This window comes from Canis lupus, chromosome 13 (assembly GCF_003254725.2).
Source record: "Canis lupus dingo isolate Sandy chromosome 13, ASM325472v2, whole genome shotgun sequence".
Lineage (NCBI taxonomy): Eukaryota > Metazoa > Chordata > Mammalia > Carnivora > Canidae > Canis > Canis lupus.
The window spans coordinates 60,493,624-60,519,479 of NC_064255.1; the positions used below are offsets into that span (position 1 = coordinate 60,493,624).

Below are 25,856 nucleotides of genomic sequence, written 5' to 3' on the forward strand. Positions count from 1 at the left end.
TGGCTGCTTTTTTTTTTTTTTTTTTTTTTTTTTTGGAGTATTGTTAGAAAATTAGGGCCTAAGCATGTTCAAGATCAGGAATGGAAAACTTAAAGCTAAAGTTTCATAGTACCTGTGATCTCTTTTTAGTCTGTGCCTTACAGTAGTAGTGGATAATTAAAGTAGTTCTTGTTTTGAGTTTTTATTTTTACCTTGTTATATGTACTTTAGAACATACACATGCTTGGAAAAAAGGGATACTTGTATATTCATTGCAACATTTCTTTGTGGCTGCCCTGCAGAGTCAATGCAATATTACTTCCCGTGTTGTACTTGGATATCAGAACTCTGAGTCTTCTGGCTGTTAAGTCAACAACCTTAGACGAAACCGTTTTTACGAAATTTCTCATTTCACTTACCAGGACAGTACTTGGATTTTCAACGTCAACACCCAGTGAATATTTGCCTCCTCAACACCCGATTTTTAACTCTTCCTCATGTATTTGCCAAAAGTGCATAATGTATAATAATTTTGAGGTATTGTATATTAAGGCATCTTTTTATTCCAGAAATCTTGACTGTATTCAGGGATCTTAAAAATTAACATTTACCTTTGAGTTCAGAAGCTTTGTTTTGAATGGCACTGATAAAGAATCGCAAAAAGGTGTGCAGGGGATGTAGCCTAAACTTTTCAGGGTCCATGATGTGTACTGTTTCAGTGCAAAACCTTGCTAGATCTAATGCCCTTAAATTACTCAGCATGGGCAAACCAGTATGAAGGAAGGCTTCTGTTGTGCTTTGTTGGATCATGTCCCTTTCTGAGTCTTCATTCGAGTACTAATCTGCTTAATTTTTATGCTTCTGGCTTTTAAACATCCATGCCTTTTCAAAAATATTTGATTTATAAAAATAACAAGTAACACATGAATCTTCTCATTGTTTAAATGTTTATGATACGAGTACACTGAGTACAAAGTGAACTTTCCTCTTAGGGGGACACTCCCTCCCTCATTTCTTTTCAGAGGTTACCACTCTTGAGTTTGGTGAGTTTTCTTCCAGAACTTCTGCATGTATTCACAGATATGCATATATTCATATTTCTTGAGGCCTTTTCCCCCATGGTGTATGACATTCCATACCAAGTTCTCATAAACTGTATATGAAGGAGCTACTTTGATGCCATGGTGCAGTACTTTTAATGCTTTTCTTTTCCATCCTAACAGTAAGTAAGTCTTCTCGTGGGTGGATAAGATGAATAAGAGATGGCTTCTTGGTGTTGGAGGGAAGAGGCACTCCTGCCATGTGCATAGTTATCAACTTCAAATGACAATTGCTCATTTCTTCTTCCAACTCTCAGAGCTAGAGCATACCTTGATGTTTATGGCAATGAGATGCAAGTAACCCACATGTCTGCCCTTGTCTTTTCTCTTCAAATTACAGCAGTATACGAAAAAAAAAAAAAAAGTCCCACTCAACAAAGAAGCAGCTTTCTGTATTTGTATGTGCTGTTTTTTAGATGGTGGGGAGCCAGGAGGCTAGGAGAATAGAAGAGAAAAGTGGAAAGAACTGACAGCATTAACTATGACCACCTATTTGAAGTTGAATATACCTAACAGTGATTACTTTGGTTGAGCCATGGAAAATGCAGAGAGAATGAGGCTTCTGGCGACATTACATATGCACTTTCTCACAGATGCACTTTAAGAGTCTCTTATTTGGGACGCGATCTTTCTCATTTATGTATAAACGCAAGAGTAAGGGAAGAAAAATAGGTTTATGTCTAGTTTATACACATACACACAATATAAAAAATATGTAGATGCACATGTGCATGTGTATATATTATGTGTATATGTATATATTCATTGATCATAATTTCTCTTCCACAGACATTTCTGGTTTTGTCTTTCTTCTTTTTTCATTATTTACTAGTATTCCAGAAAACATTATACCTGGTTGAATGCACATTAAGAAAACACAAAAATACTTTATTTTCTAAATATAGACACATCTGCTCAAAACTAAGAGGTACCGAGGATAGGATTGAACTATCAGAACTCCAATATTTTGACCATTCATCTTTATAGGAGTAGATTTTAGAATAGCAGCTGGGGTTGTGACTTTTTTAAAGACAGCTTTTTGGTATAATTGATGTAGAGCAATGTCTCAATTTACAATGCTGTGATTCACAAGCCTTCAGCTCTTTTCTGTGTTAAGAATGCTTTAACTGAAAGAAAGAAAAAAAACTGTATTAAGAATCACTATCTGATCCATTAAATGCTATTTTGTCAAACAGCAGGTATAAACAGCCATAAAAAAAGAAAAAAAGCCTTCAGGAATATCACATTTTCAGATAGTGTATAATTGTAAGTTAGTGCCTACCAGAGAACTGGAGTTTAGAACTCAAGAATGAGTACGCAGGTGGTTCCCTTCCACATACCGCTGCAGGTGTGGGGACCTGAGCTGGGATGTGGGGAGCTGGGTCACACCCCTATTTCCTGTGTCCTGTGGCTAGAGTAACCTGTGTACCGCTGCTTCCCCTTGCCCAGCTGGCTTCTGTCACCACTGCTGCCTCAGCTATCAGAGCTCGTCTTCCCAGTCAATATCCCCCCTTCTCTTCTGCCTCCTCTTTTGCTTTACTTGCTCTTCTGGCCTGGCATTATCAAAAAGTCAGAGCATGCACTGATTCACAAAGCAATGATTTCAGAATACCAGATGTAATCTTCGAGACTTTGTTTTCACGGCTCCCCTCTTGATAATCATAGATTGATTCTTTATACAGTTTTCTTTTTTCTTATTTCTGAACTTCGCTTCATTCTGGATACTAGAGGGTCCAAAAAGGCTCTCCGTTAGATGGAAGAAGTTTTATTACAGTTCTGTAACCCAAACAATTCTAAATAAAGAATGTGAATAGTAAGATAATAGTGGTACTTAGTGGCTGCCATTTATAGAATATTTTTATGTGCCATGCAGAGAGCTAAAAAGTTCACACGTATCGATACTTACCGATTTTCTTAAAATTTCCAATAGGTAGAAGTGCCAATACATAAAAGTATTCTAACAATGGAAACTGAAAAGAAAAAAATGGGAAAGAAAAGTAGTCCATATAGAGTTCATATAAGTAGAGGGATACAACATGTTTTCCATCAGATTACTTGATTCAGTATCTCTAAGTAATTTATCTAAATTATTATAAAATACAAAAATTCTGATAGGGTAACCTTGGATTTAGACGTTTACATTCTGGAGTCAGATTCTGTGGTTTTAGGTTAGTTCTTATCTCAAATTTTAGCACATATCAGAATCACCTGGACGTCGTACTAGCACAGATTTCTGGCCTTGTCTCCAGAGGTGTTTTGTTTATTTTTTGTGAAGTATAATTGGCATACAACATTGTATTAGTTTTGTGTCTCTACCACATAATGATTCAATATTCATGTATAATGCAATTTTTAAAATGAAGGTCAGAGAATGAATTCATATTCCTGCATTGTGTGATACCATGGTTCATGTTCTTAAGCACCGTATGCTCCCTCACCAAGGCCTTGAGTAGATTTGAGTGGAAGGCAGTAAAATTCGTTGAGAGAGAACAAAGGAAAGGTGTCAAAGAAAGCAACTTTTTGGGCTAAAAGACTAGTATTAGCTTCAAAATATATCCACGTGACTTAGTCTATCTTGTGTCTTTTTCCTCTTTTGACTTTTAACAGAAATCTGGGTTCAAAAGGTAGAATCTTACAAAGAAATTAAAAGAACATATTTTTGTAGGTTATAGATGGTAAAAAGTCTGGGAGGAGGAGGATGGAGTGTAACAATTAACTGGATGAAATAATGGTATTTCCTTGTTGTCTAGTATTTTTGAAAATTCCTTAAATAATTAAAAAGAGTTGCCTAAAAGACATGCTGCCTCTTTATGATAGTACAGAGGTAGTGTGTAACCATCATGAATAAAAGAATCCCCCCCTTTTTTAAGTAAGCCCTACACCCATCATGGGGCTTGAACTTAAAACTCTGAGATAGAGAATCACATGTTCTACTGGCTGAGCCAGCCAGGCACCCTAAAGAATCCCATTTTAATGAATTTTGCAGGCAATCACAACTGTTATATTTCCACCTAAACCTTATTAGCATGGAAACTTCTTGTTGTTGTAAAGTGGCTCAACTATGAGCTATAACATTTATTTTGGGATGTCAGGAACATCTACATAAGTATGGTTTGAAAGGAAATGCTTTCAGGGTTTTAAAAGCAGTAGTACTTGAGAAAGTATCAGTATGCTTCTCACTCTCCTCTAGCTGCATTTGCATAATTGTGAAAGATTCAGTCTTCCTAGAACATCAGTCGCGGGGCGCTGGCCAGAGTGGTATCATCTCTGTTGGCAGGGCCCTTCTTAGTTACTGGTTCTCTAGTTGCTCCATGCCAGGTAGACTTGACAAGCAGCAAGCGTCAAAGGGAGTGGCATGGGGGTGGGAGGCAGAGGTGGGAAAGTTTGCAACCCTATGAAACATAGAAGAGAGACTGTCAGATTGACAGCAAGAGGCGTGTAGAAAGCAGAAGTTGTTGGAGCATGTTGCCTTTTAGAATATTCTTCTTCTAACTTTATTATGATTCTTCTAACTAAATCGGTTTAGGGACTCTCCAGTGACATATACATCTGTTTCCTCTGCCTTTTTTATGAACTTAAGAAATCTGGTTGCCTGATACGAATGCTTGGTAAAATTCTGACCCATCTCTTCTTCCTTCCTGAAGGCCTGAGAGATGCCCCAGCATGCCCTTTGGTCACATTTCCTTTTTCCTTTCCTTTACCTTAGTCTGGTGAGCTTTCATCCTTCCTGACTTATATTTCAAGTGGTGATAGTATGGTGGTCCCCCCACACACACACACACAAAATTGTCAATGTGGCCATGATAATGGCTAGTATTTACTGACTGCTTACTTTGTACAAAGTGCTGCGCTGAGCATTTTATTTACATTACTTCCTTTAACTCTGAAGAAGTTAATACTATATCCCTATTCATCATTGAAGAAACAGGCACAGAAACAAGTAATTTGCCAAGGTTACTCAGCTTCTAAGTGGTGGATCTGGGATTCACTGTGGGTATTCTGACCCTGAGAGTCCACATGCTCTCAGCCTCCTTCATCATCTCCCATTACTGGAATCCCATCCTAAATTGAAGGCTCCTTTTCAGACAGCAGCAACCCTCCAGTTCCTCATTCTACTCAGCAGAGCCCTATTGCAAAATGAATAAATGAATGTGAAATTCATAAGTCACCAATTTGATAGAGAAAATAGTTACATATGTAAACAACACTGAATAGCCATCTGTGTGACAGGTCTTAGGAATTTCTTAAACACCTATAATTGCCTGTTTGTCTGTTACCTTGTTCTTCATGTCTCGAGTGACTAACACATAGTAGGTGCCTTGTGCATCTTAAATGAATGAATTTGTTTTGTACAAATGAATAAAGGCTGTGTTAGAATGACTTGTTTGTTAGGGCATAAATACAGCTTGATTTTGTAAAAGTTGGGGGTTTTCCTGGTTAAGGTAAAACAGGAAGGTGGAAAATACACCATTGCAAGAATGTAGAGTACTTTGGAGTCACATATCTATACCAAGTATCTATTGAGACTCTCATATTTGGTAGGTACTATTATAAGCAGATGTGTAAAAGTGTGCAAAGCAGGCAAATTCTCAAGGAGCCCATGATCTTTGTGAAGCTAGTTATTTAGTTTTATTTTATAACTGAGTAAATTAGGACAAGAGCAGGATAAATTTCCCAAGATCATCTATTAAGTTGCTGGCAGCTTTACATCTGTAAATCATTGCCTACTGCCACTTAGCCGTGAAATCAGGTTTTGTCATTAAGGTAGGAGTTAGCTCTAGTCTTATGTAGATTAATTTTAACAAGTGAAAAGATTATGCATTATAATACTTCTGGTGTTGTTTCTAACAAAATAATGATAACTCAACTTCTCAGGTATAATTTTATAGTACTTACTATCTACAAAGTTAATGCTGTAGATACTATGTAGATACTATTAATATCTACAAACTAATACTGAGTCAAATGTAAACCTAAAATTGTAGAAATCTCGGCATCAGTGGTGGACATAATAGATTTTTGTCTGAGAGAGGGAAGGAAGTGAGACGGAGGGTAGTGGGAAGAACTGGAGCATGTGAAAAAATCATGATCATCCAACTGAATAATCTTATATTTTAGGGGCCCTTGTGTGGCTCAGTTGGTTAAGCCTCAGACTCTTGATTTCATTTCAAGCCATGATCTCAGGGTCATGAGATGGAGTCCTGTGTTGTCAAGCTCCCGCTGGGCATAGAGCCTAATTAAGACACTTTCTTTCTCTCTCTCAATCTCTCTCTCAGAAAAAAAAAATCCTATAATTTAGCAGAAACATCTGGACCTTCCACCAATGTCATCATGATGGTGATTTATCAAAGAAACCCTTCTATGCTAATGGCAACTAGTAAAATGACTGGGGTGTGGGGGTGAGATTTTTCTTAATTGTAGAACTGTGATCAGGAATCTTTGGGAAGTAGAACTTGTGAGCTTTACAAACTGATTTTGTTGCACAAATTGATAAATTTTAAAAAGCACCATTATGTGCAGAATAGAAACTAGATAATAGGACTAGACAACTGCCTTTAAAAGAAGTAAGTGAAATGGTTTCTTACCTTCAGACCTGTTAAGAAATGGTATACCTAGGGTCCCTGGATGGCTCAGTCAGTTAAGTGTCTGCCTTTGGCTTGGGTAATGATATCAAGGGTCCTGGGATCCAGTCCTTTGTCTGACTTCCTGCTCAGTGAGAAGTCTGCTTCTCCCTCTCCCTCTCCCTTTGCCCCTCTCCTCGCTTGTGCTCTGTCTCTGTCTCCGATAAACAAATAAAATCTTAAAAAAAAAAACAGAAGTGGCATATCTACAAGAAATCTATTTCTGAAAAGTATCTAAATAACATCATTGGAAACAAAAAAAATTAGAAATAACCCATATATGCTCACCAGCATGAAAATGGATCAGAAAATTGTTTACATATACAATAAAATATTAACACATAATATAGCAGCCAAAAGGATAAACTATAGCTGCACACTACAATGTGGATGAATCTTTAAAAATGTAATGTTGAGTGAAAGGCTTTCATAAAGCATAAAACCCTTTCTGTAAAGTTGAAAGAAGATGAAGCTAAATACGTTAAGTCTCCATATATTCATAATATTTTTAAAGCAAGGTAATGATTTACACAAAATTCAAAAGTAATTGCCTCATTACGGGAGGCAGGAATTCATAAGGAAAACAAAATTTAAGTTGTTCATCAGTTGGGCAGTGGTTTCATGGTTGTTGGTTATATTTTTTTTAAGAATAAAAATTAAACATTGAAGTTAACTTAGCTATTTGAAGAAGTTCTGGAATAAGCCATTTTAGAAAATAATTCCCCCCTTCATTTATTTTTCCTGAACGTATCAAGTATTCTTAATATGCCCAACTAAGTTAGTGGATGAGGAGGGAACTTGGTAGGATGGTTATTTCCAGCTCTTTCCTGAGTGGAGGTATAGTAAATAGTATATCCTTCAGGAAAAATTTGGTTTCCGCACACAGCAGGAAAGATCTATGCTAGGTTCTCAGTTTCTCAGAAAATGACCATTATAAACCTGACCTGTGTGTAGAAGAGTAAGTGGAATATATGGTTTGTAGAGTGTGAAAGCTGATAAAGATGTCCTCTTCCCCAAATCTTAGATTTGTTGAAATTTTTATTTGGGAATTTTAGGGGGATGTTGCCTGTATTATTTTGTTTTTGCTTTTTGTTTTGTTTTTACTTTCCCTAAGTAAAATTTAATCCTTGGGTTGGAATGCTGACATTTCAACGTATGAAGGAAAACATGGACTTTGGTTTGGGGGCATTAAGACAGATCTTGGGGGTGCCTGGATGGCTCAGTCAGTTAAGCATCCAACCCTTGATTTCAGCTCAGGTCATAATCTTAGGGTTGTGAGATCAAGCCCTATGTTGGGCTCAGTGCTGAGCATGCAGCCTGCTTGATTTCTCTTTCCCCTATCTCTGCCCCTCCCCCTCCAAAAGGCAAATCTTGGAATCCTAGATATGCTGCTTGCTACTCATGTGATCTTGGGTCAGTTACTTGGCCCAACTTTGGTTTCTTGATATATAAAGAGGAGATACCAATATCTGCAAACAGGATTCTCGTGAGGATATGATACGGTATTTATAAAGCACCTAAAGGAAAATAGAGACTCAAAAAATGATAGCTACCTTAATTATTTTTCCATATTGTATAACAGGGACATTGAGCATGACAAATCAGTCTTTGTCTTATAATAGTAGCTGAGTAAATATTCTTTAAAAAGAATGTGACTTCTGACTTCGACATGTGAATCTCATTTGCTTTGAATCAATTACAATGTGGAAAATTTGAGCTGTGTAAGCAGCTAGAACATAGTATTATTCAGATCATCACCTTGGGTTTGAATTTCACTTAAGCCTGTTAGCTCTGTTTTAGGGCCACAGACTATATACCTACCTCAGTCCTCCTCACAACTACCTTACAAATAGATGCCTTTATGCGCAGGTAAGATCAAATAAGAAAAGTTTGTCTCACTGATGTCTTAATGTTACCTTTACATTCTAAGCTAATATGTTTGCCTAGTTAAGACCCAAATGTAAAAGCAGCACGAAACAATGTTTAGAATTATTTTTGTTAGTCTACAAATAATGTCTGTTTTCATATAAATTCATTGCTTGTGAACAATGAGTAACTGTTCATGCTGAAGACTCAAGGGTGTTTACCTGCAGGAAAGTATGCCGTCAAGAGTGGAAATACAGGTTTTCCTGCTCTCCCACAGTTCTTATTTCTGAAATGACTGCTAATACCTCCTCAAACTGATAGATAAGGGAAACTAAAGGATAGCTAATGCAGAAAGGTTTTTTTCTCTGGCTTTGGGCTTCTTTCCTGGTGTCTTCTCCCTGGAGAGAAGGACCTTTGCAAGGAATGTTAACCAAGTTTCTTCGTTTATTGACCTAGATGTTCTCGTTAGGCCAGTGTGTGGTAATCAGTCCATATCTGTTCAGGGTTAGTAAATGCTTCTTGGTTTGTTGGTAAAAAGATTGTCATGGTTTGTGTGACAGGCTCCATTCAGGTATTGATGGACCTAGGGAATCCCAAAGCATTCAGATCTCTTTTTGTTTTCACCATTCTATATTTTAAGAATATCTTGGTGTCTGTCATATGGACAGATCAGCAGGGCTCTTTGGCATTGTGATTCTAGGAACTATTCAGTAAGTTTAATTTAAAGGTTTTAACGACTGCTTACTAGGTTTTGAAGTATTGCATAGCTTAAAGTGAAGCTATGAACTATTCCCTTTAAATTTTAACATGTAAGACAGAAATGTGTATGGCTAGAAAGGAATCAACCTGTAATTAAATGTGAATGTGTTAAGTGAAATTTTGTGTTCAGTATCTGGATACATAAGCACTACTTCGTTTGAGAAGGTGATCTTTTCTTACTACTACCTGCCCAGTGCCTGCATTGCTACCTGGCATGTAGAATACTCTTAGTGAATATTTACTGAATGAGTAAGTGAATAAATGAGTAACTCTGGGTCCAGATGTAGGATAATGGTGACAGAGACTTAAATAGAAATGAATAAACCTGGGATATTTTGTTTTCCTTAGTAACTTGCTGATTTTCTTCCTAATTGTAAATAATCATATACATATATGCATTTTGACATTGTGCCAGTTTGCTTTCCCTCTAACAGTATGAGAAATGCCTGTTTACCTACAGAGTCTGGTTCTTAGCCTTTTTTCTGTGAGCTCAATCTCAAATTAGGACAAAGCATTTATGAAATTTTAATATTATATTTAAATATATTATATATAAAATACAATTATAGGAGAATTTTCTTCTCTTAGTTCTCAGAAATCAAGGTATCCTTCTGATAAGAAACCCCTCGAATATAACAAATCATCTTGATATATTTCTCGAAGCTGTAGGTTTCTCCTTAAAACCAGATCCTTAAATAGAACAAACACTTGTTTTTAATCGTTGAAAACATTTTCGAAGAATATTTTTATCATTCCTTACCTCCTTGTTATTTATGTGGCTCAGAAAGCAAACACCTAACTTTTTGCTACCAAGGTATTGATGTCTCATTGGATAATATAGATATGTATATGGGTGGGTGAATAGGTAGGTCGGTTTAAGAGAACATGATAATATGCCCTTATGATAGTCTAAGATGAGAGACTTTTAAAAATATAACAATTTTATCTTCTGATTAGAAACATAATACATACTTTATGCAGAAACTTAGTATATACAGCAACATCAAAAGAGGGGAGATTACCATTGATTGGAAGAGATTTTGCTTTTTTAACATCAGGTTTTTTTCTTACACTTCTGTCCAATCTAGAAAGTCAGATTTTTGTATCTTGGAGAAGGAAATTTTAAATGCCTGAAAGTATGATATTTAACTTGAAAATCTGCTTTAGCTTTTTCTTAAAACACCACCACCCTTTAGCAGAGTAAAGGATTTTAGTAGCTAGATGTATGACGATAAAAGATTCGAGGTAAATTATGTACTTGTTACATTAATCTGCCTCTTTTATCATCTTTGCTGTGGAGTATTACCCAGTGTTAATTGTCCTCCTATTATCCATCCCTTTTATCCCAAAGGGAGGGAATTGATGAGGATATGTGCATTGTGTTATGTCTGATCACAGTTTGACTAGCACAGTCTGGAAGTGGGTTGTACAGGATGAGAGCAGCAGCCTAATTGCTCTCCCTGCATCAGCAGCATCTATAAAGCATCCTGGGAATTGCTCGCCCTACGTTCGGAGCAGCTGGTCACATGAGCCCGGATTTTCAGTTCAGTTCATTAGTCAGCCATTTTGGTCAACACCCTGCTTACTGCGCACAACCAATCCTGTTAGAACTCAGCATCCCAGCTCATCTGAGCAGATCCTGGAAGTGATTTCTGCAGTTCAGGATTTTTTTAAGCTAAATTGAAAATATTGGTTTATTTTTGTTTTTTTGTTTTTTGGGGGTTTTTTTTTGTATTTTTTCCTGCACAAAGGAGGATTTTTCACTTATTCATGCAGAGGCCAGTTTTTTAAAGCCAGCGAAGGTGGCATCGGCTGTGCAGGATTTAAAGCCTACAGCTCAGCTGAAAAAGGAGGGGGTAGGGAAGGGCAGATCAAAGGAGAGAAGCTGGGAGAAAACCAGGAATCCTCTTATTTTGCTATGTGGTAGGAACTGTCTATGAGACAAGATAGTGTAGAATTTTTTATCTTGAGCCATTGGTTCTTAAACCGTAAGGTATTTTTCCTCGTGTTTTGTTTTAATCTCCCCCACCCTTTTCCTTGAGAGCTTTGTTCCAGAGCTTTGGATTTGGGGTTTTTTGGGCAGGAGGTTTTATTTATTTTTGTTGGGGTAAGTGTGTGCGCGTGTGTGTGTGTGTGCGTGTGTGTGTTGTGTGTTGTGGTCCCAGCTGAGTCATCATGTCTGCTCTGACGCCTCCAACCGATATGCCAACCCCCACTACTGACAAGATCACACAGGCTGCCATGGAGACCATCTACCTTTGCAAATTCCGAGTGTCTATGGACGGAGAATGGCTCTGCCTGCGAGAGCTGGATGACATCTCACTTACACCTGACCCAGAGCCTACCCATGAAGGTATGGTCAGACCCTGTCCACTAGTATCTCACCAGCATCCTCATTGTTACAGTAGGCTGGGAGGGTCAGGGAGAGGCAGGAAGAACCCATACCGTAACCTGTTAGCAACCATGAAAACCTTTCATCCTTACCTACCACCCAATTCCCCTTCTCTACTTCATGGAGGGAAAAAAATATTTTTTTCCCCTGCTCCCTGAGGTATCCTTTCAAAAGATGCTGGTGCCTATTTACAGCTCTTTGTCTTTAAGCCTCTAAAGAGAATATTTGAGGTCACTTACCATATTTGGCCCTAATTGATCATGAAGAAACTATTAATATTGATTATATACTAAAATATTATAGAAAATGCAGTAATCCCTTAATAGAGTAGATTAAGACAGCATGACTGTAAGATTGTACATGACATAGTTGTAACACTCAGTGTTTTACCAAAGGGCATCAGAGTATAATATTACACATGCTAGATATCTAGAAAATATTTGGACAAATACTATCTTTTTCTAATAATGTGGACTATAGATGAGAAAGCAGTTTTATTTTCAGTGACTATGAAAGAATATGGACACTTAAAAAAGGATAATGCTTTGAAAAGGCTAAACATGATTAATAAGGTAACCTCAACCCATGGAATCTATTGGCCATGGCTCTTTATAAGTTATTTGTGGTGACAGTGATGACCCATTTGAAATTTCCACTGTCAGTACTCTTGAGACCATTGTGGTCGCTTAACTTGTGACTTTCTCCCAGAACCTTTTCTAAATTATCAGAGGTTTTCAGCTTGTACCCCTTAATTCTCTTAACTCAATGCCATAAGGAAGAGAATAGAGAATTTGCATAGATGCAGATATTTTTGTTTTTTATGTAGTAGCCTCTTGGCTGGTATTTATTCTCTTGCTTTAAAGTAATGAAGACAAATGCTCACAAATGAGAAATTCTTCATAAACATCTGCCTGGTATTTAGGCATATCTGCAGAATAGAGGGCATAAGGTAAATTCCACATAGCAGATTGGGTTAGGGAGAAGTGATTCCTTGCCCTTGACCTTGTATTGCAATCTTACCGTGACTCAGACCTTACCCTTTATTCTGAAAAGGATTTTATTTTCCCAATTGGGGTTGGCCTTGAGAAAGTTTTAGAGAGGATTAGTATCACAGAACACAAAGTAGTCATTACGGGTGTATCTTTAAGGGTAATATTTAAGTAGTTTTTAAGACTCTGCATCTTTTAACAATTGGTTTGTCAGTTGGACAGCTTCCTTTGGCTCTGAGTCTCAGAATAAGAATGTGCACAAGGGTGGAAGACATCAGCTGGAATTCCATAGAATGCCAGTACTGTTTAAAACAGCCTCCGAAGGTTTGAGAAGCTCTAGGGAAGAAAAATACATTTTGAAAAGGCTACCAAGAAGTCTTTTAGTGAACGTCTCATTTGCATATTTTGTTTTCAAAAATATTCTCATCCATATTGAAACTAACACAGTACTCCCTTAATTATAAAATCCAGTGTATCAATGTCTCAAAAAGAATTTCTAATAATTTTAGTACTTTGAATATGTATTTGTTTCTTAAGATTCCAAGGAGTGAGCAAAAGTGAGCTGTTTGGTTAATGTAAGCATTTGTAGTGGTGCTGTACGAATCCTTCATGGGACAATCTATGATGGAAAATGTACAAGGGCTACAACCTAAACTCTTAAGTGGCACGTCCTTTGATTAAGGAAAGTAGACAAATAGGAAGTTCCCAACACCTTAGAATCAATTGTAAAAGGATGTAGAGGAAAATAGAAAAATGCTGTCACTGAATTTTGGAATTTTGCCTTAAATCAGCCAAGAGAAATGATAATTTCAAATGATTAGAAATGGAAATAATAAAAGTCCAGGCCCAGGAAGGCATCTGTAGATTTAGCAATCTAGGAAACAAGGCAGTACTTTTATAGGGCTTTTATTTCCTTGCTCCGCTGTCTGAATCAAGATGTCTGAACAGTCATTTGGACTCAGGAAGTGTCTGCTTTAATATTAATACCAGTGATAATTGTTAGGTGTAATTTAGCTCTCAGCCTTTAAGTAGTGATCACCAGGTCAGTGATAATATGAATCTCACCGTGTTGAGCACCCGGTTTCTGGGCACATAGGAGCATTCATACTATACTTTACAGCTGATTCATAGAGGGAAAGACATCTGACCACACAAATCCTGTAATGAGGCGTCCTGACTCCCACAAGAGAAAATGGGCAAAAAGCATCATATACCGTCGTAAGACAATAAGGTAGATTTTGTGTGTCCTCAGCAATAGAAGCTTTACAGTTTCCAACTTTTGTTTTCTGAAAATAGAGCTCCTGCCTCTCACTGTGCAGCCCATGGTGTAGACCTGGACCCAGAGTTTCTGACTACCTTTACCCTTAAATAGATGGGAATAGGAGCATTTGTTTCATGTTTCAGTGCTTATTGGTAGTGAAGGAGGTGATCTCTTTCTCAGTATACTTTTTTTAAAACCAGGAGGAAATCTACAAATCTATGATTGTAAGTAGATTTCCCCTAAAGACAGAAGCCTAGGATTGATTCCATGTGAGAGGAGACGGTTCAGGAAAGGCTTCGTTCAGTGAGTGAAACTGGGCTGGACACTGTACCATAACTAAGCGATCATCAGGCAGACGTGGGGTGAAAGGGGGACGTTACCAGCTGGCTGAGCTGGAGGATAGCAGGTAGTTAGGAGTGGTAACTATCTTATTGTAGGTTAGAAAGATTAAGTGAGATAATTGATGTAAAGCACCCTCGAGACATTAGTTGTGTGTATAATAGTTATTCACGGAGCTGCACCATGTTCTTAAATACATTACCAATTTAATGTATATTTTTGGTTTTATAGCTAACTTTTTGGAGCAGTCTAAACTAGTTGTTTATCAGACAGACTATAATAGAACATGATTAGCTTAAATTCATGTTTTAGCATTGTCCTTCCTTGGACCACCATAAGTAAGAAAATAATTGGCTAAAAATACTGCTCAGTTATCGAGCAATGCTTGTTTTCCTATTAACCTTTTAAAGAATAGGAATCCAATATCAAGAGACAGTGCATTCAGATGAGTAATTTAACACAATAAAATATACGATCTTGTTATGAAGACAGCTGTAAGCTTTGAAATTACTTTTTTGACTTTGGAAACTTCCTTTTCAAATACAGATAATAAGAGACAGACTATGGAAGAAGTAATATATTGGACAGACACCCTGATTTTTGGGTGACTGTAGAAAACTGTGATGGTGGACTTCATACGTGCTGCTATTGCATAACTCTGCAGTGTCCCTGGTACTTACGTTTTGCTTTACTGTTCATTAGAATAGCTGGCATTTTACTGTAATGCATAAATAAATAGCTTATATGAAACATCTGCAAGTGTAATAATGATACTGCTGTATATGTAAGCGTGTGTTTTGGTCTATTGATCAGAAATATTTATTGGACATCCCTTGATGCAAAGTCCAGTTTTAGAGACTAAGAAATTGATAGCCCTTCACATTTCCCAGAGGACAATCTGGGTGCAGATTATGGGTGCAGATTTGTGATCAGGTTTTTCCATTCAATAGGAAATTCTTTACTGCCAAGATATAATAGGGAATACTCTACTAATAAGATAAGTAGAGAAAAATCCCCTAAAGATGTAATGGAAAGTGTTTGTTATTCAGTGACTGGGAAGTGTCTGGTGCTGAGATAACCCCACTGAAATTTACTAATGTACTTTTACTTATTAATATCACTGCACCCTAGTATAACCCCATTCTGCTTGGAGAACTGCGTATGTTTTCATGTAAAAAGTGCATGTCCCATGGGGATCCCTGAGTGGCTCAGCAGTTTGGCGCCTGCCTCCAGCCCAGGGCGTGATCCTGGAGTCCGGGGCTCCCTGCATGGAGCCTGCTTCTCCCTCTGCCTGTGTCTCTGCCTCTCTCTCTCTCTGTGTATCTCATGAATAAATAAATAAAATCTAAAAAAAAAAAAAAAAAAAAGCCCATCTTTAAAAAAAAAAAGTGCAGGGATCCCTGGGTGGCGCAGCAGTTTGGCGCCTGCCTTTGGCCCAGGGCGCTATCCTGGAGACCCAGGATCGAATCCCAAGTCAGGCTCCCGGTGCATGGAGACTGCTTCTCCCTCTGCCTGTGTCTCTGCCTCTCTCTCTCTCTCTCTCTCTCTGTATGACTATCATAAATAAAAATAAATAAATTAAAATAAAATAAAATAAAAAGTGCATGTCCCAAAGGGCATTTTGGCAGAGAAGCCAAATGGCTATTTACCAAGAAACTTCATAGCATGAGTTCACTATAGTCTAGTGCAGGGCTTCTAAACCTGGGTCCTTGATCCTAAAAATCATACATAAATTTTTTTATCTGTGTATTTTTTTTTCTGGAAGAAAAATCCTTAATGTCCGTTAGAACCCCCAAAGAAAACAAGTAATACTTTTAAAACTCAGTTTTTATCATACAGACCCTTGGTCCTTCATTCAACATACATTTAAGTATCCTACTTGTAATTTATGCCCTATACTGTAATAGGTCCTAAAGTATAGCACAGTGAGCAATCCAGTCTTCTTTATTTTCTGGACTTATTGACAAGTGGAGGGTGCAGGGTGGGCTATTTCAAGCAAGTGAAATGACAGTCGTTGCAGTACAATGGTACAGAGTCAGAAATCTTATTCCAGGGAAGATTTCCAATTTAAGTAATGTTAGCTAAGACCAAAAATATGTACAAGAGTTATCTGGGCATAAAGTGGAGGCTTTGGGTATTAGGGGGTAGAAGTGGTGAGGAGACAGTACTTTCAAAGACCCAAATGCCAGAACTGAAAGATTGCCGGTATATGTTTTCAGCTACTTTCCAAATTTCCTTTCAAGTAAATTTTCACCTTTTTAATCAGAAATATTAATAAAGCCACATACTCTACTGAGAACAAAATGTTAGAGGTAGTGATGAGATAGCACATCTTTTTTTCTCTTCTGATTGTGCACAATGTTAATTTTTTAACCATAAAATCTTAAGTGTTTTAAAAGTGAATAAGTTTATTATGTATATGCATTTACTCCTATACTATACTTTAATAAAATGAGCATATATTATACAATATGTGAATTTTAAAAGCCCTCCTAAATAAGACTTAGTAATAATAGTCATTTCTCTGAATTAATAGAAAAATCAAATATTACTTTTATTTTATAAAAAAGTATCATTTATTTTGTAGCTAGTTTCATTTTTAAGTAAGAGCTGTTGGGAACTTTTGTAACAAAATTCTTTATCAGAAGAAGGGAAACAGTGAAAAGTTATTAAATCCTAACAGTGAACAAAATTGTGGGATCATCTATTTATAAAAGCCATGCTTAATGGCAAAAAGTTTAAAACAACTATTACTCTTAATATTGAAACCCAGTAACATGCTGATCTGTGATCAGACTTCCTATTTTCACTTATTTATATGTGATCATTCCCTTATCTTTTTGATGATGAGCATGTATTTGCTGAGAAAAGTATAAGCATGCAATGCCCAATTCTTATGTAAAACTAACTGAATCTGATGAAAAGTCAAGGCTACAATTAGTTTCGTAAGTGAACATGTTAATCGTATGATGAGTGAATGATATAATTGATCTTTTTCTGCTTTTAACACAGTACCTATATACACACAAGGCATCTGGCTATTCTAGTTTTCTGTTATGATTAAATAAGCAAACAGTATTATATGTGTTAGGGCGTAAAAGAGGGATATATGTGCTATGTTCCACAACAAAGTCTTAATTTTGTCTTTCATTTTCATTTCTACAACTACCAGGAGCTCATTATGTCACATCCAGATTCCTACACCTACTTGCAGCTTTTCCCCAAACCCATTATTCTCCCTGTACTAATTCATTCTTTACAAAATCGCTGAAGAAATCTTTTTTTTTTTTTTTTAATTTATTTATTTATGATAGTCACAGAGAGAGAGAGAGGCAGAGACACAGGCAGAGGGAGAAGCAGGCTCCATGCACCGGGAGCCCGACGTGGGATTCGATCCCGGGTCTCCAGGATCGCACCCTGGGCCAAAGGCAGGCGCCATACCGCTGCACCACCCAGGGATCCCCGCTGAAGAAATCTTTATGAAAGCAAACTTTTCATCCTTGTACAGAGCCCTGTTTCAGGCAGTCTTGTCTATTATGTCTAGAGTACTCCTGAAAAAAGGGGTGATGGGATTGTCATGAGAGATGTTATCATTTATCAAGCCGTGATTTTGTGCCAAGAACTGTTCCCTCTAAGTAATATGTATATAGTATCCGTTTGAGCCTAAGTACAATTTTCACCCTCCTTTTACTAATTGACACTTGGGAGGGTAGTAAGTGGTAGAGCCAGGATCCAAACTCAGGCAGCCACAGTTCAACCTGCTTGGGGCACTCCTATACCAAAACTAAGTGAATGTAAGTTCAATGATAGATCTGCCTGTAACAAAGGGCATCTTCTCTGGTGACCTATTTCTAGCGGTTTTGTACACAATTGATCACGGCATTGGCCAGTCTAAGTCTGGTGAACATCAAAATGAGGCCAAAGCACATCATTTAGGGCATGCTCAGTGATTGCCATCAATTAAATCGGAGATGTTAGCTTTTATCCATTTGTTTTCATTTTCTTCTTTCCACTCATTTTTTGAAGTATATGAAAATATTACATAATTGCACAGATACTACCCGATAGCAGAAATGCCACATTGCTGAAACTGACCTGGCTGGCAGGCAGCGAGCACCTTTATGTACTAAATTTAAAATGTTTCTCAAATATTGAACCTTAGTCTTTAAAGGCCAAGTATTTTCATGCCCTTCTTTGGGTAATTTTACTTATCTAATGTTTTTTTCAAACTCCTATTCAGTCCTTCCCTATTTCAGCCAAGCTGGCTGATTCTCGCTTCACCAGGATCCTGATTATTCTTGCTGTTACACTGTTCCCTCTTGAGATTCTGCATGCTGGCATCAAATCCGGAAATGGAAGGCCCCTTGACTTCCTTCGTCCACAGGACCTCCTCTAGCATGTGCAACACTCTTCATTTCCTGAATTTTGGGGTACTTTCTGTGCCACTTGGTTGAATGCATTTGGAATCATTCTCCAATGATTGATTTTAATTCATATGATTCCTCATTTATGAAATTATGTAGAAAGTTCTTTGGAGCAAAACTTTTGCATCCTTCAGAAGCCCTTATAGTACTGTGTACTGTTTATAGTAGCTATCCAGCACATTTTGGGTGAATTTAGTAATACCTCATAATCCCAGAAAGTAGTCAGTGGTGAAAGAAAAGGTTATTGGAAAATCTTCCCTCCAAAATACACAGTTTATGTTTTTTGAGTTTTTTTAATTTAATTTTTTTTACTCATTTATCACCTATTCCAGACTCACTGTATCTTACTTAGAAAATTGAAGTTTGGCGTAACATAGTGATTGATTGATTATTATTGTTTTCTAACATATCCATGAATAATATTCAGTGATGATGAAAGTACAAGAAGACTTGGGCGAGGGCTCTGCTGGTAAGCATATACATTCGTACAGCTTTGTTGGAAATCACGTTATCACTAAGAATCAAGAGCCTCAAGAAATTAAGTTGCAGTGATTATACCAGATAGCCATCTTCAGGAAATAATCAGAGATAAAGGCAAGGCACAGTCTTATGATTTATAGTAGCAAAACCCTTAAAAAGCAACTTCAGTAACCGAACAGGAAAACGGTTCAATAAATTCTAGAACATCTATACAAAAGACACTAAAAATGATGTTGTGGGAGAATATTTAATGGCATAAGGTATTGTTTAGAATGTAATTTTTAAAAGCTGCCTCCCAAACTGCATACACTGTGGTCACAATTTGTGTTAAAGTTAGGGGTACACATTCACCACAAGTAAAACAAAATGTGCCAAAAATATAAAAAATGACTGCCTCTGGATAGTGGAATGACAGGTGGTTATTATGATATCCTTAATGCTTCTTTTCTTCCACATCTTCTACAAAAGGATATATTACCATAATCAGGAAAAGTTGCTATTTTTTAAAGCAGAATGCTTTGTGAAGACTATAGGTGTGCAGTTATCCGACTCATATTAAGTACTTTCCCTAACAGTTTCACATATCCATGAACAGGAACAGTTGCCTAAAAGCAGAGCTGCTGCTTTGAATTTAGCTGTCAGTATGATTTTTTTATACATCTAGTAGACGTTTTGAGTTTCCCATGTCACAGGCCTGCATTTCTTTACTGGCACGCTTGGTTTTCAGAGCTGTCTGAAAGCTGGATGCAATGCACAAGGGTGACCACAGGGTCTGACTGGGTGTGTTCGGTACGGCGTTTGATTTAGTCCTTTCAGAAGTGTTCAGAAAATAAAACCTGCATTGTTTGGGTTCTGGTTTTCCCAGAATTCTGTCACTATTCTCTGCTTTCAATATGGCACCCCACCTTTTGCCATCTGCCCATGGTGAGATTATGGGACCATTTGCTACCACCAGCCAGGATAGCCTCCGAGGTACATTGTCGGGTTCCCCAAGTCGTGATTACGTGTGCACCAGGCGGTCTTTGTGAACTTCTCGAAGTGTGGAGGTGGCAGCTTTCACCACCACCTCAGAGGCCTACTGGGCAAAGTGCCTGGACAAAGTTCATCCCTTCTTGTTGCTCTGCTGTGGAATAGCTTGGCTAGTCACCCTTTTGAGGTAAGTTTTGCCCAACGTTTATAAAATCCTGTCTGGGAGAGAAATACAGTCGGAGCTCCAGGAGGCCTCTCAGCGGACTGTAAGGCGCTCTCCATAAAACCCGCTTCCTCCTCCTCATTCCACTTCCTTCCCACCCCCTGGGTCCACCTTAGCCTACTGTTCCTAATCACAGACATTTAATCTGTCTTTCCTCCCTCCTGGTGAACCTTTGTGGACCTTTCTTAGAGCTTTTTCTTAACCTTTCATTTGTGCCTTTCTTTTCTTTTTTTTTTTTTTAAGATTTTATTTATTTATTCATTAGAGACACAAATTGAGGGGCAGAGACATGGACAGAGGGAGAAGCAGGCTCCATGCGGGGAGCCTGATGCAGACCCTGATCCTAGGATCCTGGGACCATGACCTCTACCGCTCCACGGCTGAGCGACCCAGGTGCCGCTCATTTGTGCTTTTCTTAACGGAGTTTACAGTAACTTTTTTGGGTTATCAGCTTTCAGTGCCAGAAGGTCATTTCTCCTAACCTTTTCTACTTCTATAAATGGTATATTCACATTGTAAGAATATCAAACACAAAATAGTAGAACTCACCTAAAGTTCAAGCACCTATTGATAACCACAGATGACATTTAGGAACCAGATTCTCTTTTTAAATAAATATATGTAGAGTTTCACTCACAGTTTTTTACATGTAAAAATCATACCATTCCTGTGGTGTGTGACCCGCTTTTTTTCCTCCGCAGTATCCTTCCACATCAGTAAATAGAAACCGGTCTCACCTTTTCTGGATATGCCATAATTTCTTTGACTTCCTTGTTACAGACTTTTAGGTTGTTTCTAAGTCTGGCCACCACTGACAATTATAAACACCATTAGGTTTATAATTTGAACACTTTATCAATTTTCTTTTTTAGACGTGGAGTTTCTGGGTCAAATAGTAAAATATTTTAGTTTTTTAGACACATTTCCAAGCTGCCATAAGCATTAAAAAAATTTTTTTAACAGTATGGTATGTCATGAACTTTCATATTGGCTGCTACTTTGCAATTTAGTTTTGTCTTCTGCTACTGCAGTTGGTTGTGGTTTCTCGCAGTACTAAAATCTGGACTTTCCAAAGGAAACAGTTGTGGTTTTTTTTTTTTTTTTTTAAGACAATTGTGATATTTTTTTAAGACAGTTGATTTAGAGCTGCATGATTGTATTTTACCTGGTTTATTTCCTTTAAGCTAATGACAATATCCTAAGTAGAAGAGAATGAGTTTTACTGTTAAATGTGCAATGAGAAATTTCATGGTTTTCTGTGGTTACTGGAGTTTGTTTTCTGGGATGAAAAGGCTGCTGAGATTTCTCTTTTCTTTCTCCTACAGCTGTAAAATGCAGGATGTGGACTAGATTTCATTTGAGAATTCTATAGTGTCTAGTCCTGTGGGCAGCAAGCTTCCCAGTTGAAGGTATCAGAAACCTCATGATTATTTCTGCCCAGGCAAGGTGGCCGAGGGTCTACTGATGTGGGGAGGCCCTTTCTTCATCCCCTCAGTCCCTATCAGCCCGTGGCCTCCCTAGCCTTCCAGTGTCCCATAGCTGCTCACCTGACTTAGGAATCTATTTCATCTTCTCTTATCTCTCTAATACCAATTCCTTTTTACCTTGTGCCACAGTTACCTAGTTCTCAAGGACAGTGACTGGATGTTTCCTTTTTGTGACTTCTGTATAAACTATACTTACTGCCTTAGTAAAATCCTTTGCTTAGTGTACATACTAAATATTCAATGGCTTGGATGTTAATAACTGTATTAGGAAAGCCTGTGTTTCTCTTGTATCTTTCTCCTTTCACACAGAACATTTTACTTCTAACACTTCTGGTCACCAAGTGGGTGTGTGTGGGGGGGGGGGGGGGTTGAACACCAAGCAGTTTTGTGACACCAGCTACGTATCCTACAGTTTCTCAGTTCTGACTCTATCCACCTGGAGATAGTGTCACCCAAAGTTAAAGGCTCAGCCCCATAAAACTGCCTCTCCTCCAAATACTAATCACAAGTAGTAGATCCCCAGGTTACCCACAATTTTTATCCAACTTGGCTACAAATCGGAGGTTCCCATGAGCTCTTTCCCCTTAGATTCGGTTATTTGCTAATTTACAGAACTTAAGGAAAAAATGTAAGTTTGCCAGTTTATTAAAGGAATAACCAGATGAAGAGATACATAGGATGAGGTCTGGGAGGGTTCCAAATGCAGGAGCTTCTTCCTGGTAGATTTGGGGTAGTCATCCTCCTGGTAGGTAGATGTGTTCACCAGCTGGAAAGCTTTCCACTCCATATTACTGGAATTTTATGAGGCTTCCTCACATAAGCATGATCAACAAACTCCATTTCTAGCCCTTCTCCCGTCTCTAAAGAAGTGGGAAGTTGGGCTGAAAATTCCAAGCTTATAATCATGGCTTGATCTTTCTGGGGACCAGCCCCCATCCAGGAGCCCACCAAGAGTCACCTCATTAGAACAGGAAATGCCCCTAGTGCTCTTATCACTAAGGGGAATTTACAAGGGTTCTAGGAGCCCTGTGCCAGGCACTTGGGAGGAAGACCAAATATTTATTATAAAGCACAGGATCACAGTCACTTAATGTTACTTTTTTCAGGATCATTTGTGTTTCTTTCCTGATATTTTTGTTATTACTGTGGGGAAAAGATGATCTTGACCTCAATTACTGGTTTATTAGAACAGAACCTCTTAGCATTTTTTAAAATCAGTTTGATAATTCCTTCACTAATTTTTATATTACTAAGCAAATGTATTATTAGTTATTTTAACAACACTTTGGCTGTTAAACTTATCATTTGGTCTGCTTATGTTGACTTGTTTTCTCCCCCATGTTTATTATTTAGTTTAATTGGGGTTTATTTTGTTTTTTACATTAGTCTATTTTCTTTTTTAATTATGGCAGATATACTTAGAACAATACAGCTTGTAACCAAATGAAAATATAGGGCACGTGTTGGTTTCTTGTAAAGGTAAAGTTGACATTGAATACCTGAGGTGTGCTAAGTGCTTTAAATTAATTAGCTTTTATTTTCACAGCAGTCCTTTAAAGGGCTATTTATGATCAGTAGTTGGGGCTTCAGAAGGCTTTTCCCCAAGTAACTGTAATACACTTTTTAAATCAGAGCCACCAGCTTCAAGGAGACAGTGTAACTTGGTTACATTTATCTCTAAACTTGACTCTAACTTGGTTGTCTATAGTAAGGACACTCCCGAAAAAAAAGAATCTATCAAGAAGAGAGATCGCACAGCCTGGATACATAAACAATGGAGAGGCACTTTGAGTTCATTCAGGCATTTCTTAATGAGAAGGAGCTTCAGCTAATTCCCTCATCCAAAGGAAAAATATGGGACTACGCTGGGCCCAGGCCCCACCCTAAATCTGTATCAATGTCAAAGCCAAGGCCCCTTCTATCAGATCACACTGCCATTGCCACTGACCAAATATTTTACGATACTACCTAGTCTACTGACTTACTCATTCTTAGACCCAAAGCAGAATGATAGCCGAGCAGATAGTTCATTGAACCTCCAATAAGCTATGCTTCCTAATTTGGGGCCTTTGTACAGCTCCAGCCTTGTCTCTTATCCCTTTACTTAAAAAATGTCTTTGTTCATGTGCATCTCATGAGTCTGTCAGGTGCGGCATTTCTCACCATTTAGTCCAAGTGTTCAGAGTGGAGCGACGGTCCTTATGTTTCATCACCAGACTCAGGGCACCACACACAATGGCAGGCCAATATGGCATTTCCAAGCTATGGGACTTCTTACCTTGGTAAGAAGTGGGTGGGAACTGAGTGGGTGGGAACTGAGGCTGTCTGTTTAGCCAGAGTAACTTTGGAAGCTCTCTTTATTTTTTAATGTTTGCAGTGCACATTTGGCATAGTTCTGATTGGTACAGGTCTGAATTATGCATTATCTGTAGGAAAATTTTAATGCAGGCCTATCTTTTCTATCAGCAAACCTTTAGATCATTGCTCTCTGAAATTTATGAATATGTATTATATGATACAAATTAAAGTTAATATAGATTTTTAGATCGGGCAAAACATACTCAAAAGCAGCAAAATATTACCCCTAGGGAAGCCTGGGTGGCTCAGCGGTTGAGCATCTGCCTTTGGCTTGGGGCATGATCCCAGAGTTCTGGGATCGAGTCCCGCATCGGACTCCCTGCAGGGAGCCTGCTTCTCCCTCTGCCTCTGTCTCTGCCTCTCATGAACAAATAAATAAAGTCTTTTAAAAAAATGTCATTAGAAAAAAAAAATATTACCCCTAAAAAAACTGAAATGTTCTGGGGAAAATACCAGAATTGTCCATGGTACTACCATCTTCGATTCATGTGTTAGGTACTTTCCTTGTTGTTTTAATAATTTGAACATATTGCAGAGGGCATAATTTTTAAACTATTTTATGAATCCTTCTTTGAGAAGATTATAAAAGAATGTCACAGTATCTATTCTTTATTGCAATAAAACACTGAGCATGTCATGATAAGTGGAGAACAACTTTAGAAGAAGGAAATACACCTTCTATCTTTCGGAGGAAGAGGGCTCTTTTAAATTGCGTTCATCACTGTGGCACTCATAACTTTAAATTTGTTTTAAAAGCGAAACAAAATATATCTGATTGAGACAGATTGGGAAACTTCTGTAGATGGGACACAGCACGGGAAAAGTCAGAGAATCCCTTATACTCACCATGCATTCCTATCTAGAAATTCACTTTCCAGAACTCCTCTGTGCACAAGTCTTGGAGAACCTTTATATTTTGCTCTAATAATTTTGTAGACTTTTATTAGGTGACAAATACAGGTTTCTAAGTAAATGTAGGCTAAAATAGGGATATTCACCATACTGACTTTCACAAGGTTTAACAAAGCAAGTCCTTAGAGTAAACTCATGTGATGGTTTGTTTATTTATTTATTTTAAGATTTTATTTATTATTTATTCATAGAGACACAGCTAGAGAGAGAGGCAGAGACACAGGCAGAGGGAGAAGCAGGCTCCATGCAGGGAGCCTGATGTGGGACTCGATCCGGGTCTCCAGGATCACGCCCTGGGCTGCAGGCAGGGCTAAACCGCTGCGCCACTGGGGGCTGCCCTCATGTGATGGTTTAGAGTACATTCTTGTAAATCTGTAGTCCTACATGATATAAATCTGTAGTATATTGTCAGGAGATTATATTTGAAAATGATATATGGAAATATATAATGTATTTTGACACTAACTTACTGTAAAATAATAATAACTAAGACAGATATTGTACTTTTTCTCTATGAAACACTATCTTAGGCACCTGGGTGGCTTAGTGGTTGAGCATCTGCCTTTGGCTCAGGTCATGATCCCCGGGTCCTGGGATCAAGTCCTTAATCGGACTCCCTACATGGAGCCTGCTTCTCCCTCTGCCTATGTCTCTGCCTCTCTGTGTCTCTCATGAATAAATAAATTAAAAATCTTTA

At 37.9% G+C, this 25,856-nt stretch overlaps 1 protein-coding gene across 18 annotated transcripts in view; it reads left to right on the top strand.

The window, feature by feature from the left end:
* Positions 1 to 25,856, top strand: part of RUFY3 (RUN and FYVE domain containing 3) — a 72,273-nt gene that overhangs the window by 1,843 nt on the left and 44,574 nt on the right. For 2 of the 18 annotated variants that reach the window (XM_025435758.3, XM_025435764.3), the window contains exon 1: positions 12 to 11,678. The exons of 10 other annotated variants lie outside the window; for them this stretch is intronic. In XM_025435758.3, the coding sequence (XP_025291543.1) occupies positions 11,501 to 11,678 (178 nt within the window). In that variant the 5' untranslated portion in view covers positions 12 to 11,500. Of the gene's footprint in view, positions 1 to 11; positions 11,679 to 20,746; positions 20,796 to 21,495; positions 24,172 to 25,856 lie in introns of those variants that run through there. 6 more of the 18 variants (XM_025435760.3, XM_025435765.3, XM_025435761.3 and 3 more) reach the window with 6 other exon arrangements.